Genomic DNA, 18,555 nt, shown 5'->3' on the forward strand with positions numbered 1-18,555 from the left:
ATGATATGTTTCTGATAGCTGGTTAAAAATACACGTCTCTGAATCAGCCCACAGATTAAACCCACTGTGATTAATAAACTGCAGCTGTGTTAGTGAGTTAGCTTAACTTCGGAATTAGTTAGATTGGGAGTCAGGGTTAAAGGAAAAAATATATATATATGTAATGTTTCCCTGTACCTGATCAGCTAATCACTTTAATTTTCAAACTGTTTATTCATTTAGGATTACAGGACTTACTGTGAGCTATAATGAACGAAAATTGATTTAACTAACTAGTTATCTAGAAGCTGGATGTAGATCGCCAGAATTTCGTACAGTACTTTAAGTTGGTAGTTTAAAGCAGTTACTTAACCCCGATCACTGCCCTAAACTAGTGTTTTCCACCTGATCAGCTAATAAACAGTCATTTATTGAGTTTACCTGTTAAAATCCTTTAGCCCCCTATGGTATGGAGCCAAATCAGGGACAAAAGTTTTGTCAATTTGAAAAAAAAAATTGAAACTGAAAGTTTAAGTATTAAGCTTGAACTTTGAAAAATACAAAAATATATTTGAAATAAATATAAGTGTATTAAATAATTTTTCAGCTTGTATATAATTTTGATTCAATTCGAAAATAGTTTTAAACAATTTTTGTTTTTTTAATTTTCACTTTTTTTTGTGTATTTTGATATTTGAGATCTTATATTTTTCAGGTGCAATTTTTTTTTACAGTTTCGATTTTTTTTTTTTCAGGGTTCAAATCTTTTTTTTTACTTTCAGATCTCAGTTTTCAGGTTTCAGACTTTTGGCCCTGATTTTGCGTGTGGGCGTGGTATCATAGGAAAGGGGCGTGGTATACGGTTGAGGACCTACTCCGGAGGACCCTGTCAATGTGCCTGCGTGGATTATATATGTCTGTACGTTCTCCCTCGCGCGATGGCGTCCGCTCCTCCTGGACAGCCTGCTGGCTCCAGCACACAGGTAAGATATATTAGGTAACTTTAGTTATATTGAGCTGGTACTCTAGAAAAATGCCAAGTTAAAGTTGTGTATGTGCAATAGCGATATGTATTAAGGGAAAAGGCGTCTTGTGGTGGGGAAAGTTGCGAATTAAATTCAGGGCTAGCGTTATCTAGCATTAGCCTAGCATTAGCCTATGCTAGTAGCTACATAGCTAACTAGTTGGGGTAAATTTTACTCGTCAGTCGGGTTCAGCTCACTGTTCTGTATTGTAAGTGTATGGTCTTAGCTATTTGTCTTCGTGAACATCTGTGTTTTTGCCAGAAAGTCGACTATAATTCGACAGTGGCTGCAGCTGCGCAGAGCCTCATAAATGTGCTCACGCAGAACCTCTCTCATGGACAGCAAGAGCAAGGAAGAAGGCAGGAACAGAGCCAGTCTACTGTAGAGCAAGATATGGCCAGGTTTTAGATTTATTGCAGTTTTATTTTACATTTTCATTTAAAGTTCATTTGGTTAGGCCATATTGTGGTGATTGAATTTTTGTTGGAAATGTATTTTTCAGACGGTGGAATGTCTAATTTCTAATGGGTCTGAGTTCTTATAAATGTACACCCTTATTTCTAAAGATTTAGAGAGCTCTTTGGATATGTCCATAAATATCCACTCAGTTAAACAAAAAGGATCAATCCTAGCTAATGTTCAAAGTTTAAACAAGACCAACTCCTACAAGATCCTCTCTAAACGTGTCCTAATAAACTGTAGTTGATGTGTATACTTTGTAATATATGTAATATATATTTTGCATTTCTTTTCATTACATTTTACAAGTGATCAAGATTTGTTTTATGTGGTCATTGAAATTTCCTTCATGTCTCAATATTGTTCAAATGAAGATCAAATGCCCATATTATTAAATGCGCTATTTAGACAATTCCTCAGCACTCCCAATGTTTTTTTCAATATTCTTTTAACTGTTGCATATTTAACCAAACATAACTTTCAAACACATACAAAGTTACAACACACACCTAATTCGCACATATATTTACACAGCGCTATAATATTGACACAAAAGACTATACAAAAAATACAAAAATAAAATCAATTAAGAATGTTAGTTGCAGTGGAACACAAAAAAAAACATTCATGGCGCTTTTATCTACATCACCGCTAAACACAATGACATCATACATCAATCTTCCAAGAAATCTTTAATTGAATCCTCTTCCAGAAAATGCCTAAATTGTCCCCAGATCTCCCTAAATTGAAGTGACTCCTTTTTAACTGCAGCACTCCTAACTTTGTGTTTACCACATGAACAATAATTAACAGTATACTCCTATCCTAGAATTCATCAAGAAGTTATGCTATGGTAGATGCCTTCCAAGTTTGATCATTTTCTATATGTCTTAAGTGGTAATTCTTATGTTGTTTTTGTATATGTATGATTTAATCAAGTCAGTGTCAAAGTAAAGGGATGTTTTTGCTTTTTATAGGAACAACTGAAAAGGGATTTTCTTCAGAGACTACTGACTAAAGTTTCTCAGGCCACACAAAGACTGCCCCTAGATGTTGACTATTTGCAGTTTGTAGTGAACCAGGAGATGATTATTTTTAGATCATTGTCGAGCCAGATGGAGATGCCACAGGATGTTATCAGTGCTTTGACTGAGCTGTCGGCACTTGTTAACGAAGAGGAAAGGGATTATCCAACACCCAGTCACGTATCAGTGTTTCAAGGGGAGATGGGCCGTCCTAAATATCTTGTATCTGCTGAACAACTAAAAGGCCTCTTAGAACTACAGCTACCAGTGTCACGCATTGCAAAACATCTGGGTGTATCTGAGAGGACCGTGAAAAGACGCATGCGTGAGCAGGACCTTTCTATAAAGCAGCGGTATAGTAACCTAACTGATGAACAGCTGGACAGTTTGGTGAGGTCGGTGAAGGCCAGGACACCACATGTAGGATACCGAATGATGAAGGGAATTCTGCAGGCCATGGGCCACCGTGTACAATGGAACAGAGTGTCTTCCTCTATGCATCGTGTGGACTCTGTTGGTGTACTCTCAAGAATGACTAGGATGTAGGGCTGGCCCGAATAGCGTTTTTTGAGCTCCGGATATTCGGCACTGATTCGAAGCGAATATTCGAATATTCGTTTTTAAAAAAAGAGGTAAAAAAAGAGGTAAAAAAAAAAAAAGAAAATCACGGCCCCCTTAAGACATATTCACCCCGGATTTTTGGTGTTTTTATCCCGGATTTTTGTTTTTCACCCCATATTTTTTCTGTGTTTTTAGCCCAGATTTCTTTGTGTTTTCATCCCGGAATTTCTGCTGCCGCACACCGCGTCTTATCTGCTGCGTAAGAATAAATAAAGAAAATAAATGATGTAATTACTATTATTATTAGAAAAATAACAAACAAAAATAAACCCAAAATGTTGACAAAAATATAGTCTAACGAATAAAAAAAATAAGAAACGAAAAACTCCACAGGACCAAAGAAAATTACTAAGACATGTAATACTGAAAAAAAAAAACGGAAAAAACAAATACGCGTCTGGGGATAAAAATTAAACAAACCAAACCACACTCAAAGAAATAAATGTATATATAAACAAAACAAAAGAATGGACAAAAACAACAATCCGTTAAAAAACTCATTTAAATCCATTAAAAAACTCATTTAAAACAATCACAGGCTTTTTGCGCAGAATAATAAAAGTTTCGGTTAGTTTCAGTTTCAAATCATGAAAACAGCTCACCAAAACCTCAACCTATCCTTTATATTTGACAATATTTGATTAACTTACAGGTCCTTACTTATTTTTATTTAACTGAACTGAGTTGTAAATTATTTATAGCCTCGCGCTGAATTCATCTCCCGCTGCGAAAGAGAGAGAGAGAGAGAGAGAGGCGCAGCGCATTTTGCCTGATTTTAATTAACAGTACATTTGTTGGCTTTAGTAAGTTTAATAACATTAATTTTAGTATACTTGTCAGATCTTATTTATAAAAACTTTTTTTAGAAGACAGAGGTTATTCTGCGCGCAATGCCGCGCCGCTGCGCCAAGCACCACTTTGCGTGCCTGACATTTCAGAGTGCTGGACGAGATTTTAATTCATGAATTAATATATTTAATATTTTAATAAATTTGCCCTGGTGATAAGAAACGAATGCTAACATATAGCTTTATATTTCTGTGTATTTCAAATGTTTTAAGTTTTATGTAATTGACGGGCAGCACCACGCGCCAGATTGACAATGTGCTTTATTTTTCAGATATAAAAGTGAAATTCAGTTAAATAATAGCAAAGTTAACTAAAATAAATTTATGTTCAGTCAAAGTTATTTTCTCTTTTAATTTTCCATTTCAAAACTCCAGCATTTGAGTGAGAATAAGCATCTGTTGAAATTTTTAAACAGCAGAATGCCTAGTTACAGTTATTTAGTCTGTGTACTAAACATAAATATAAATCCTTATAACTGACAGAAATAAATATAACTAATAATAATTTATAGTTACAGTGCAGATTTTTAAGTATATATATTTTTTCATAGTTGATTGCTGAAGGCTCTGGGTGTGGTTTATTTTTATGTGGTAAAGATGTGATGGTATGGAGTATTTTGGAGCGCAGGGTGAGCAATCGCGCTAAGCTTTTTTCCGCCGCCAAGATAGAAACACGCCAGAAATTTACCTCAACACACATCATTTCCAGACCACCACGCCCATCGGTGTTAATATATTCCAAAGTCCAACGCTATTTTAAGGACGCGTGCAAGGCCTAAAAATAGACTGTTGACGGGTGGCAAAGCGCCACGCTACACGCCTTGCGTGGGGTGTATGATAGGGCTCTTTGTCTGTATGCGCAAAGTTTAAAAAAAGTTCATTCAGCTGCTAAAGTAACGTGCAGTAACGGAGTGTCGAAAATGGTAACGGCGTTATAGTTACAGTCATAGTAATTAGTTAGATTACTCCTTACTGAAAAAAGTAACGGCGTTAGTAACGCCGTTTATTTTAACGCCATTACTCCCAACACTGTCGTCTGGATTAAACTCCCGCTCCAGCCAATAACAGTTCAGTTCTGTCCCGCACGCAAGATATTCTGACGGGACCCGCGAGAACAGAAGTGGTTAGAGTGAGGTGGAACTCTGGAAAGTAGAAAAAAAACGAATATCCGAATACCAAAATTAAAAACCGAATACCTACTCAACGAACGAATATCCGAATACCCGAATATTCGGGTCCAGCCCTACTAGGATGGGATGTGTTTCAAGAAGAACATATTCTGTTCAGGGTCCTCTGCACTTCGTACATATCGACACAAATCATAAGCTTATCAGGTATGCAATACTTTTTTTTTTTTACATGTTATGTCGCTCTACCTTTGGGTAAATGTAGGAAATGCACTAAAACAATGTTTACAAATTATCTGTCCAACTCTTCTTGTGCATCAACAAGTGAATGCAAAGAAATGTAGCCAGATACTAATTTAAACTGATGGTATTTTTTCCCGAACAGATATGGCCTTGTCATTTTTGGAGGTGTTGATGGCTTCTCAAGAAAGGTAATTAAATTTTTTCAGCAATGAACACACAAATAGAAATCCTTCCAGTGTATTTAGTGTTGAGCAGTATACCTGTTTATTTGGTACATCGGAGGGGAAGTTATAACCGGTATGCATTTTTTACATACCGCCATACCACTAGAGGCAATCCGGAATGCTGTGTACAACAGCAAGCACACTGGCAGAGCTCGCTAGATAATGCTAGCCAGTTAGCATAACAAGCTTATACACTGTAGTGACAGTAGCTCAGCTACTGTCCTTTATCAGCTACTGTTCTTTATCAGAGGACCTCCTGCTGCTCTTCCTTGAAATATGAGTAACTATAGACTTTTTAAATATATTAATACTGTAGTTTGAATGATAATATAAATGCACACTGAATTAAATGTATTTGTTAACTGGAGAAAGAAGGGAATTGTGGCTGATTTTAATACTGTAAGTGTAGTGTTCTTTTACAGTCTAAGTTTACATAGCTCATTCAGGTTATCGGATGGTTCACTGAGTCTGTTCTTAGGTCAATAGACACTGTACAGTCAATTTGGAAAGTCTTCAGATTATTTCAGTTTTTTTTTCGCATTTTATGTTAAATATTTAATATACATTTTTGATTTTTCTACACACTACACTTTTCCAATTAAAGTGTTTTCTACACTTTAATTGGAGCCAATATAAGGTCTTACAGCCAACAGTACATATCAGACCAATTCGAGCAGGATCTGCTGTGTGGCTCAGAGACAGGACTGTGTGGAAGCACAGATCTGGTGATGGCTACTAAAAATTGTGCTGTATTGAAAATTCCTAAGAGCATAGTGGCTCCATATTTCTGAAATTGAAGAGTTCTGGAACAAACATGATTCTTCCTGGAGCTGGATGCCCTTTGAATCGGGGAAGAAATGCCTTGGTAATAAATTTGACCAAGAACCCATTGGTTACACTGGCTGAGTTCCAAAGATCCTGTGTGTAGATGGTAGAAAATTCCAGAGGGTCAACATCAATGCAGCACTGCACCAATCTGGGTTTTATGGCCCATGATTGGCCAGACAGAAACCTCTCCAAACCTGGATTTTTAAAACAAGCACAAGGCTGCAACATAGCATAAAAATATGAAAATATGTGAAGACTTCTTCTGCATTGTATATTCTGAAATACTCTGTTTTTGTCAATATTCTTCTTGTATCATGTAAGAAACTTCTGGTGTGAGCAGGTTATATTTACATATTTTAATGTCAGATATTTAAATGACATTTTCACTAAATTATGTTCTATCATTCAGATCATGTACCTAGGTGCTGCAACCAATAATAAAGCATCAACTGCACTTGCATTTTTCTTGGAGGCAATACAAAAGTATGGCTTTCCGTTACGGTAAGAACAAAAAACTTTTAAAAAAACACCTTCAGGTCTATTTACAATGTTGGAGCACTTTGTAGTCTGTACTGACAGACTGTAGTCTTGTATCTGTTTCTTGGCATACTTTATTATATTTTCACCCTGTTCTTCAATGGTTAGGACCTCACAGAGCAAGAATTACAAGACTGCTGTCTGATTCATTCACACCAGAACATGACACACTAACACCAATATAGCAGTGTCACTGCAGTGCTGAGTATGATCCACCACCCAAATAAAAGCTGCTTTGTGGTGGTCATATGGGGTCCTGAGCATTGAAAAACTGGGTGTTTTTTACATGATACAATGTTATTGGCCATCAGATACTAGTTTTTATTTTAAGATTTTAAACCATCTTAGACATCACTGCACAAAGTTTTGACCTGTGAGATGGCTACCACTAAGATATGAAGTAACTATGACATTCTTTATTTGCATTAAATTACGGCTCTAAGCTTTAAGAAAATTGCCAATTGACTTGTATTACTCGTTTAGGTATATCAGTCAGATCTTTCTTTTTGCTGGTGATTTATATAGTATACAAACATTTTCACTTGCCTTCCATCAATCCTTTTATGCAATTGTTAGAATTATTTGACAGTACTGTTTTGTATTAATTGGTGTAATCCTATGTACTAGAAATTGCAAAACCCCCCAAAATTGTGACTTTGATCACTTTTTAACATTTAGAATCCTTAAGCAGCCTTTTCTAATTTTTATTCTTTGACTTTTATTTATTTATTTTTAGAGTAAGAGGGGACCAAGGAGTGGAAAATGTTTGCATAGCACGATGCATGTTCACTGTTAGGGGCTGTGGAAGGGGAAGTTTCCTGTCTGGAAAGAGTGTGCACAATCAAAGGTAGGTGTGTGTGATTTTTATATATATGTATTTTTTGCACTATAAAGGTGCACAAAACTCAAACTCGGAACCGGTTTTAGGGACACTTTGTTGTGTATTTACATTTAAATTATTTTGCTAGAACCATCACGCCACTGCTGCGCATTCTCATCTGCAGTGGTTGTGCCTCAGAGCCCTGGTATGTCTTTTTGAAGCTGTATATTCTGGCTGTTAAGATGCTGTTTTGGGATTAGTACCACTTTAGTGGCTGTTAAATTGTTGTTTTTGTTATTTTTTTTTATTCTTTGTTTGGTTTCTTTCGTTTGTATCTCTTGAAATCATTAGATATGTTTGTTAGTAATTTGGCATTAGTTTAGTTGGTTATTTTCCAATTTCATATTTATTTTCCTGTTATTATTAAATTTGTGGTGGCAGATAGCTTAGCCTGTTGCTAGCTTTTTCTATCATTTAGAATACAGAACTTCTCACTGATCTGAGCCAGGCAGACACTGTGTTTTAAATGTTTTTATCGAGTGCGTTGTGGAGAGCTCACACTGCACGTTTTAATCGTTTGTCGTTGTTGTGCGCTGAAATCCCACGTACAAAAAGACACGTACAGAGTTAAGATTCTCTGCCCATATATTCTCTGCTTTTATATAAAGCTATGGCGTGATAATCAATTAATAAATCACAGTTTTTAGTTGCACAAGTTAATGTAATAATCATGCAGCTAAGCTCCCCCCACTTGACAGCATTACGCATGTGACTTGCAGGGCTGTGTATAGTAATACTATAACTATACTATTGTGTTTTTGCCCTTAATTAACATAATTCTGAACAGATTTCCCTGATTCAAACAGCCTGGAAATGTTTTTTAAAAGCCCAGTTAATGCTCAACTTAAGGAAAAAAATGTGGGGTTTAAATGGGGCTCGATAATGACAGTTTATAGGATGGACCAGGCTTGGGCAAAACGTGCACGTGCTCAGGCTGGATTTTTTGGGCAGTTAATCGGACATCACTTCCCCTCTCACACGATGACGTTCGGCCTGATCATGAAATTCAGTTGCGTTCTAGATATTAAACTGCTGCCTTAAAATTAGTACAATTTTAGTAGCTGTTAAATAGTTGTTTTTTTTTTTCTTTTTTTTTTTGCTTTTATCATTTGAAATTAGATTAGATTGTTGTTTTAATATTTTGGGTTTAGTTGGTAGTGCGTATTTTAATCCGGTGGCCTTGTGGTTTGAAAAATATGGTGTGTGTGTAATGTATGTGTTTGCATATGCATATATACAGGTGCTGGTCATAAAATTAGAATATCATGAAAAAGTTTATTTATTTCAGTAATTCCTTTCAAAAAGTGAAACTTGTATATTATATTAATTCATTACATACAAACTGATATTTCAAATGTTTATTTCTTTTCATTTTGATTATTATAACTGACAACTAATGAAAATCCCAGCACCTGTATATGTCAGATGCTACCCTCAAATGTTGATTTTTATTCAACAGAATCGAGCGTTTGTGGCGAGATGTTTGGATGGCTGTTTCAAATGTCTACTATGAAGTTCTTCACAGCCTTGAGGATGAAGGCATTCTAGATCCATCCGATAGCATCCATCTATTCTGTGCCCAGCACGTGTTTCTTCCACGTCTGCAGAGGGATCTTGACATTTTCAGGGTGGGTTGGGATAATCACCCTTTAAGAACGGAGCAAAATCTCTCCCCCCAACAACTGTGGACTATGGGACTCCTCCAAAACCCTGTTGATGCTCCAGAACATGTAGAGGTATGCACTGTTCTTTAGACATGTTTACAAAATGGTAAAGAAACCACTCAAAGGTTAATACAGATCAAAAAGTTGGAAAGTACAACTTCACTTTAAATATTACAATCTTTTCAGATAATGGTATGTAGTATAGTTGGAAGTTTGCATGACTAGTTTTGACATCTAACCGATTTTCATATTTTAAATATACTCTTAGGAAAATGAAGATTTCAACATTGCCAGCGAGATGGATGCGGTCAGCTCTGGAGTGATTGTTCCACCTGTGGAGTGTCCCTTACATGACAACGATATGGCAGGCTTAAGAACGACAATTGAGGTTACTAGACAATCAGAGTCCTATGGTCGAGATGTTTATTTAGCTGTGTTGAACTATGTTCTAAATCATGTACCTTAGTCCAACATTGTCCTTCAGTGTGTTTACCCACACCAAAAATGGACTTGGTTTATGAAATGGCAACAGTGAAGATGAGGACTTTTCACCTGTAAATAACAGAACTTTAAGATTGCTAAAATACATGTTTTATTAAAAGTTGTAACAATTACTTCATACAACAGTTCGTACTTGCCTACTTGACTTTCTTTTCAAACATGGCAAGATCTTGAAACAAAGTGAACATACATATAAAATGTTTCTTTAACCAGAGTACATAACAGTTGGTACTTAACATTGTATTTTAAGTTTACATAGAGGCATTAGATTTAGGGCTGTGCCATATCGCATTGTACGCAATTATATCGCCAACATTTTTCAATATTGTGAACGATATTATATCCTGAAATATGGAGCCATATCACCCACCCCTAATTATCACATCCAGGGAACTACTTTTTTTACTGTTTGTATCAAAAGGAAAATTCACACTGTCCTCATTTCCCATTCTATATCTACTAGAGTCAGATTATATCTGTCCAGTAAAATTTCTTACTTCAATCCTGGATATATGGAGTGCATTATTAGTAACTAGACATTCTGGATAATTTTGTTTCCGAATATATTCATTTTGTTGCAGTACTGTATTCTTGAAATATATATTTTGTTTAATTCAATGTTTTGTCATATCACCAAGAGTATCGTTATCACAAAAATACAATGAAATATCGTGATATTATTTTAGGGCCATATTGCCCAGCCCTAATTTGATTACACAATGTTAAATTCTTGGCCTAGATAAAAAGCCTCCAGTAGAATGCTTTTGAATTGGTCATAGGACTTAATGTGTCTAACAGGTAGCACAATTCTTTTGGCACATGCTGACACAACAGGGTAACAGATGTTATGAATTCCAAAGTCTGCATTGCAGTCATGGTTAAATTTGACAGTTACAGCAAAGTCCTTCTTCTCTGAAGGAAGAAGGGGGATGTGACCTTGACCTGTAACCCACTGCAGAAACCTGGCAGGTGTAATGGAGTGTGGTCCCTCTTTTTCCTCTCCATGCCCCTGATCTTCAACTACAAAGACAACACATTTTATTAGCTCAGCATTACAAATTCAGGTTAATAACTAGAAATTCTCTGTCTTAGGCTGTCCATACACTAGGACTACTAAACGTTAAGGCCAAAGTCTGACACCCTCTCTCATGCTACCACCTTGTATAGCAATATATTTGCCTTTGTTTTATATAGAATTAATGCAACATCATTCTTGCAAAATTCACTGCACAATAAGAAAGTTGTGCAAAATAAATAACTTTAAATATAGTGACTTTAAAATGCATTACAAAAAATAAAGTGCTACCTGTGTTTAAAATACTGTACATATTAAAGTAAGAATCAAAGTAAGAATCATATATTGACTACAGGCTATTTGAAAAACAACACATTTTGCAAACAGTCAACCAAAATATTCTTGCCTTGCAGCTTCCCCTAGCTCTCCTGTTGGTAGTTGACATTGTTCACGTCACAATTTTCATGAGCCGAGTCTCAAGACTTACGGTAATATTAAACACGGTTGATTTTATCTGAATGCCAGTACAAGAAAGAGACTGACTTAAACTTTCAATCCTAACCACCTTACACTGAACGATTGAGATGGCGCGACTGAAACTCGACTCTAGCAAGACACTGAAATCACTTGAAAATCGTTAGGTGAAAGGTAGGCATTAGTAAAGCTTGCGCTGGTAAGTCAATTCATATTCATCACAAAGTGAACAGGAAAACCACACAACATTGTACAAGTGAAGAAGTGCTCCCTGCTACTGATAAGTCATATTTATATAAATAGCACAGTTTGTTTTTCTCTAACCCTTCCCTCCACCAGTCTGCCTTGCCTTCTTATTCCCCTGTTTTGCTTCTCCTGTTAATGAACCGTTAGGATTCTTTTATTTCCCTACAAGTGCTGGATTTGCCTTCACCCCGCTTCCTTCCAGAGTTGCTAATTGGGTGTTATTCAATTTATTGAGATGCACCTGTACTACATGTGGCAGCTGGTCAGTGGTTTCAAAGTGTATAGAATATAAATTTGATGTTTTTTTTGCAAAACTATACCTTCAGCTTCATAAAGGAAGTCTTGAAGAAAGTTGATAAGCTCCAGCTCAATCTGATGTCTCGTACTCCCTTTATCACTAAGTTGAGGACAAATGGATGCCATGACAAACTCTGCACTGACCTATAAAAAAAAAATTGTCAAAATATAAATAACCATGCTTTAATTATAAAATAGCAAGCATTCATAATAAATGGTCACTCTTGTTTTGCTTACTTTTACATCTTCTCCAGGAACCAAAAGGGGCTGGCAGATATCAGGGTACTGCCTGAGGAGTGAAAGAAGGTCATACAGTTGCAGGCCTTCCCTTAGTTGCTCTAGCATAGGCTGCAACCTCAGCACTGCGTGGAGTATAACGGCACTACAACATTAGAAAGAAAAAAGTTTTACACTAGAGAAGTACCAATAAAAAAAAAAATTCAGTTCCAATACGATACATAAACTTTCCATACTGGTCGATACCATTGTTGAATTACACAACCATGTGTAACCATATCTTTTCATGTGGGAGAGACCAAAGGCATCGGGATTGACTTAAAGCTCACCTTCCGCGAAAATCCGATTTTTCTTGTTTTTTGTGGAATACAGTAGGTCTCTCCGAGTTGAATGTGTACACCTGCACATTAAACTGTTTTGCAGCCCCCATTGTCTGCAGGGGCTAAGCAAAGAAATCCCCCTCCCCCCCTCCGAAAAACGGGTGAATTTTGAATTATCTTTCTGCATACGTAGGCAGAAACTCACAGACCAGCCCACCTTGGCTCGAGAAACTCCCAGAGGCGGAGCTGAAGCGACGCAACATCACCGCTCATCAGTTAGGAGGTGGGAGGCAGTGAGCGGCAGAGCGGTGGAGGGGCGTCGCAGTGCTCCTAGCCAATCAGAGGAGAGATATTTGCATGCTGTTTGCATGTATGAATATTCATGAGCAAAGCTGGAATCCGGTCATTTTGGACACACCCCTAAAACAGTCCATTAAAAAAGAGCTATACAGAGACACCTGAGCACTTTTTTTTTACAAAAACGGCTCACATGTCATTCATTCATACTAGAGACCACAACTAGACATTTTAAAATGAAAGAAAAAACGACGGAAGGTGAGCTTTAAACATTACTAACTTTGTGAAAAACTAATTGACACTACTGAAATGTTATTTATATGTCAAAAAAAAAAAACCTAAAAAACTCTTTTTAAAAAAAGGGGCGGTGGTAGCACTGTGAAAGATAACATGTATATATAGCTTTTAATGGTTCTCCTTTCTTGCCATCACAGACACAAATTTCTGTGCCCTGTTCTAGCGTAGCACGAGACTGTTCAGCACATTTTCAACAATGTGGACAGAAAAAAGGCGCAGATATGCCCGTTTTCATGAGAAAGAACATGAAAAGTGAGCAAAGATGTGCCGACTCCCCTTGTCGTGCAGGTGCATCACGCAGCAGTATGAACACACACGTAGACTGGGAATTCATTTATTTATAAACAGAAATAAAAGGTATCTGAGGGTAATCTTTTATGCTCGTTCTGCTGTGGGGCACACATGCGACACAGGGAGTTGGATTCCATCAGACAGCTAATATTCATCACAACACCTGGCAAAGCAACTTGCCAAACTCATAACATTCTACAAACCAATTAATATGAAGTATAGGGAACTGTAGTCCACATAGCTGATGAGGACATCCAAACTTTAATTATGTTACCTGGACAAAAAGAAATACATGTTCTAACATACCGAATGATTAACTCCTTGTTTTGAATGGAGATGGTGCCTGTATATCCACAGTTTAAGATTTCATCAGATAGGTCTTCAATTGAATGCTCAGTCGACTTCTCCACCTAAAAAATAATTTTAAGATCACATCCAAAGATTTGTACGTAAACATAAATTTACATTTGACAAATGTACTTTTCCTTCAGATGGAGGTCATACCTGGTCAATTAGCCCTCGCAAGTGAACATCTGCAACTGCATCACTGTTGAGGGTCGTCGGGTTTATCTGCCCATTACAAAGGTCGGGCCGGGCCGGGCCACCTTGTGCCAAACTAACAGCCAAAATTTCACCAACTGTCCTATTTGCACAAATTGAGCATGAATGTATTACGTTAGAAAGCATTTAATAAAAAGAAACACTGTCCTTACATTCATAGTACGGAAATACAAAATAAACATACCTGTACATGCCATTGTCAAAGTCGGTCAGAGAGTATCGTGGGCTCTTCTTATTTTGTGTTCCCTCAAAGAAACGATCCTCAATTCCTGCCACCATTTCTACACACAGACATACAAACAGCATTTACAATGTCTAATCAATAAGACAAAATAAATTACCATCCAATTAGTTTCTCTTTTCTGCTTATGAGAAAACAATAATAATGGCAATATCTTAAATAAATACGGTTCTGTAAACTTTTCCCATGTTGAGTACACATAAACTAATACATAATTAACAGCATAACACTTTGACCAAAATAGGGTATATATTACAGGCAAGACAACTTCTTTCATGTTGGGTTAGTGACCTTTTTACCCTAATCACCAGAAACAGAAATAAAACGTGGATTAGTAAAGTTTGCAAAGGAATGGCATTTATGCTAATTTGTTTTACCTGTGAGAAATTCTTTTCTAAGAGCACCAGTGTCCACTCCTGCCTCCCCAAAAAAAGTCACTTTAAGAGCAGCAGTCGGCAGATTTTTTTTTTGCCGTTGCCACTGCAGAAGTCCTCTCTCCAGAATGTTTGTTCTTGAGATTTGTATGTGGAACTGCTTTTCATGGTCAACTCTTCGAGAAATGGTGTCCAAAATGTCATCAACACTGTACAAGAAAACTTTTTTAAATCCAGCTCATAACAATTTAACTAATGTTGAACACAAGGCACTGCAGAATGAAGAGGACTGGCAGGTGTAGAGGTTTATGTTGAAACAACAGTAATAACCTTTTGATCTGCTCTCCTTCATTGTCCTGGCTCACGTCACTTCTCTCAGCCATCATAAGGTCATCTTTTTCTCTACAAAATTAGAAGAGATGCGTGCACTACTACTAACAGAAAAAACTAGCACTTTAGGGAACGTACTTTAAAATTGCACAAAAGTACACTAGATACCTTTCTCCACAAGAGCTAGCATGGACCTCGAGAAACTGTGGTGTGAATTCTATGAAACATATAGGACACGGAACCTTCTGATGGAGATAGAAAAGGTTAATAGGAATATAGAACAGCATAATACAATGGATTATCTTATTAAGTATATAACCATTGCCATAGCACCCCAGGCTGGCCTAAAATTTTACATTATTTGTGCTTTTATACCAAACTGAATTTATCCTCACTAATCATATGTACACAATTAAGGATTTAATGACAAGTAATTTAATTAAATAGTAGTAGACTAAGAGTCTAGTCACAACATACTGTCACAATTTTACCACTAGACCTTTGCTAAATCTTTAAAAACACAGAGAAATTATGTGTTACAATGTGCACAGCTGACTTAATTATCAACATTGATATTATTTTCATTTTGAAGAAATGGAAGTTTCATACCTCCTCAACAGCTGTTTCCGGGTCACAAAACACAGGGGGGGCTGTCACAGAAACAATCTGGACCTCACTTGAACATGTCTAAAATGTTACAATAAGATTCACAATATTCTGTTAAGCACCAGCAAAATAAACAAAGTTTATATTAAAGTTACTGCTTCATGTTATATATTTCACAGCCACATTTACCTCAGCATCTTCTGCTGATGATGGAGACTCTGTGCACTCTTGAACATGAAGGGCCAAAATCTGCAAAGGGAAACTCACTTTGCATGTTTGGCATTGTGCTTTTGGCATCCTTTGAAATTCGATGGCATCCGGAGGTAGTGGAGTTAGGTCAAACTCATGTTGCAAAGGCACGATGTACAGGATGCTTTTCCCTGCCCCAGTAACACTGCGAATTAGCGAGCCAGTATATCCATTAGAATCAGGAGGAATCATTATCAGTCTCCTTCTACCCTGACCACCTGTAAATGAAACCATTTTTGGATTTCAGTTGTGTGTTTGTATGAGTTTAAATTATTACAATGAATGTTCTAGGGCATAATTTGTTTACCCGTTGCCTTGTAGAGTAGCCATCCACCAGTCAGCCCCTTCATCTTCGGATACTCAATTTGAAGTAGTTCAAAGATCTAAGAGAACAACAGGACCCAGTTAATTGTCTGCACGTTTGAAGCATAAAGTAGCAGGTAGGCCTGTCACAGTAATTACATTATTGACGTATCATACGTTAAAAATGAACATGATTATGTTGAGGGAAGGACAAATGTATTGTGTAGTAAAAAAAGTTTGGTGCAATGACTTATGCACCAGTAATACCACAACCACATGCATGAGAACCAGAGAATAACTCTAATGAAGGGTTTTTTTCCCAGTCAGGGATTGAGCTTTGTCTTAGACTACAATGCATTTCGAATTTCCATTGGAAGGAAGATACAGTCTAAGACCAGGCCTAATCACAGTAACAGAAACTGCCCCTAAGAGTTTAATCATAACGACATAGAACAAAGATTTGCTGCTGCTGTAGCCTTTTACACCATGTATTCAAGCCATTCACATACATATTTAGCTAGCTTATACTGAGAGACACGCAGAAAACAAGTGCGTAGCATCTGAACATTTTACACTGTAAGGCACTACTGAGAATGCTGACTTTAATTATAAAGAGGAATTAGAATGTGGGCTCTATAAACTCCCACAATGCATAATATTTTATAGTCAATATTGTAGCTTACTAAATACTAAATAGGGATCCCAATGCATGCAATCTAGATAAGTCAAATTTCCCCTTTAGACACAAGTCTTGGCACTTTGCAGTTCTATCCAACCATCAAAGCATTTTCCCACCAGCCAAATTCAAATGTTAACTGCAGAATTTCACTTGAAATGCAACAATGCACTGCTTTGCCACTGTACACTAAAATCACATATTTCCCCATGCAGTTCATTAATGTGAGTTTTATAAGCAATGACAGGTAATGGTCAAAAATTACTCAAATAGTGTTTTTACCAACTTTAATACCAAGTGGTGTAGTGGGGAGCCCATTCATGATCAAGCTTGTATCCTATGTTTAAAAACAGCAGTTATTCTGACTGACCTAGTGAAATGTTTAAATTGTGTTTTTTTGTTTCTTGTATTCAATACCTCGTCATGGTTCATGTCCTTTAACATTGTGAGATGTCTTTTTCCAAGTCCTGCCTGAGCAAATTCAAATTCCTCAGATGACGTTGGGGTTAATTCAGAGTTCCTGTTTAACAGGTATGAATAGAAACTGAAAGATTTCCAGGTTTTTGTATTTGCTGGGCCATACGTCTTCAGACTCTGTATCTTTCTCTTTCCAAGGTAACTTTTTTTTGTAAAAAATCCAGGGAAAGACCTGCACAAATAATATAAAAAGCGTGTTTAAGCATAAGTAAAATGCATAAGAAAAATGGCCTAACCAAATGAACTTTAAATGAAAATGTAAAATAAAACTGCAATAAATCTAAAACCTGGCCATATCTTGCTCTACAGTAGACTGGCTCTGTTCCTGCCTTCTTCCTTGCTCTTGCTGTCCATGAGAGAGGTTCTGCGTGAGCACATTTATGAGGCTCTGTGCAGCTGCAGCCACTGTCGAATTATAGTCGACTTTCTGGCAAAAACACAGATGTTCACGAAGACAAATAGCTAAGACCATACACTTACAATACAGAACAGTGAGCTGAACCCGACTGACGAGTAAAATTTACCCCAACTAGTTAGCTATGTAGCTACTAGCATAGGCTAATGCTAGGCTAATGCTAGATAACGCTAGCCCTGAATTTAATTCGCAACTTTCCCCGCCACAAGACGCCTTTTCCCTTAATACATATCGCTATTTCACATACACGACTTTAACTTGGCATTTTTCTAGAGTACCAGCTCAATATAACTAAAGTTACCTAATATATCTTACCTGTGTGCTGGAGCCAGCAGGCTGTCCAGGAGGAGCGGACGCCATCGCGCGAGGGAGAACGTACAGACATATATAATCCACGCAGGCACATTGACAGGGTCCTCCGGAGTAGGTCCTCAACCGTATACCACGCCCCTTTCCTATGATACCACGCCCACACGCAAAATCAGGGCCAAAAGTCTGAAACCTGAAAACTGAGATCTGAAAGTAAAAAAAAAGATTTGAACCCTGAAAAAAAAAAAATCGAAACTGTAAAAAAAAATTGCACCTGAAAAATATAAGATCTCAAATATCAAAATACACAAAAAAAAGTGAAAATTAAAAAAACAAAAATTGTTTAAAACTATTTTCGAATTGAATCAAAATTATATACAAGCTGAAAAATTATTTAATACACTTATATTTATTTCAAATATATTTTTGTATTTTTCAAAGTTCAAGCTTAATACTTAAACTTTCAGTTTCAATTTTTTTTTTCAAATTGACAAAACTTTTGTCCCTGATTTGGCTCCATACTATGGAGCCTAAATTAATCATGTATATCCACCAGAGGAAGCTGTAGAATATGCAGAA

At 36.8% G+C, this 18,555-nt stretch overlaps 2 protein-coding genes and 1 long non-coding RNA gene across 3 annotated transcripts; 2 read left to right on the forward strand and 1 right to left on the reverse strand.

Annotated features, from left to right (window-relative positions):
• The first annotated feature begins 452 nt into the window (after positions 1 to 452).
• On the forward strand, positions 453 to 3,034 carry LOC125804722 (uncharacterized). Its single transcript, XM_049484016.1, has 2 exons — positions 453 to 962; positions 2,441 to 3,034. Exons 1-2 carry the CDS (start codon positions 918 to 920, stop codon positions 3,032 to 3,034), a joined length of 639 nt encoding a protein of 212 aa, XP_049339973.1. The 5' UTR covers positions 453 to 917.
• Positions 3,035 to 5,259: 2,225 nt separating this feature from the next.
• On the forward strand, positions 5,260 to 6,854 carry LOC125804821 (uncharacterized). Its single transcript, XR_007440999.1, has 3 exons — positions 5,260 to 5,291; positions 5,470 to 5,515; positions 6,789 to 6,854. It is a non-coding gene; the product is annotated as an uncharacterized LOC125804821 (long non-coding RNA).
• A 3,181-nt stretch (positions 6,855 to 10,035) lies between these two features.
• Positions 10,036 to 18,027, reverse strand: LOC125804723 (uncharacterized). Its single transcript, XM_049484017.1, has 15 exons — positions 17,983 to 18,027; positions 17,540 to 17,679; positions 17,193 to 17,424; positions 16,104 to 16,179; positions 15,737 to 16,014; positions 15,551 to 15,628; positions 15,110 to 15,186; positions 14,942 to 15,013; positions 14,615 to 14,820; positions 14,181 to 14,277; positions 13,940 to 14,078; positions 13,742 to 13,845; positions 12,231 to 12,375; positions 12,017 to 12,137; positions 10,036 to 10,981 (listed from the first exon to the last, which is right to left on the reverse strand). The coding sequence occupies exons 1-15, from the start codon at positions 18,025 to 18,027 to the stop codon at positions 10,674 to 10,676; spliced, it is 2,118 nt and encodes a 705-aa protein (XP_049339974.1). The 3' UTR covers positions 10,036 to 10,673.
• Positions 18,028 to 18,555: the final 528 nt, after the last annotated feature.

This window comes from Astyanax mexicanus, chromosome 10, assembly GCF_023375975.1.
Source record: "Astyanax mexicanus isolate ESR-SI-001 chromosome 10, AstMex3_surface, whole genome shotgun sequence".
In the NCBI taxonomy this organism is placed as follows: Eukaryota; Metazoa; Chordata; class Actinopteri; order Characiformes; family Acestrorhamphidae; genus Astyanax; species Astyanax mexicanus.

Excerpts from the sequence above, each read along its gene's own strand:
- LOC125804722 (XM_049484016.1), top strand. The coding sequence starts at position 918 with ATGGCGTCCGCTCCTCCTGGACAGCCTGCTGGCTCCAGCACACAG. Across the intron at positions 963-2,440 it reads CTGCTGGCTCCAGCACACAG|GAACAACTGAAAAGGGATTT; the intron begins GTAAGATATATT and ends TGCTTTTTATAG.
- LOC125804723 (XM_049484017.1), bottom strand. The coding sequence starts at position 18,027 with ATGGCGTCCGCTCCTCCTGGACAGCCTGCTGGCTCCAGCACACAG. Across the intron at positions 17,680-17,982 it reads CTGCTGGCTCCAGCACACAG|AAAGTCGACTATAATTCGAC; the intron begins GTAAGATATATT and ends TGTTTTTGCCAG. Across the intron at positions 12,376-13,741 it reads AACAAGGAGTTAATCATTCG|TGCCGTTATACTCCACGCAG; the intron begins GTATGTTAGAAC and ends CTAATGTTGTAG.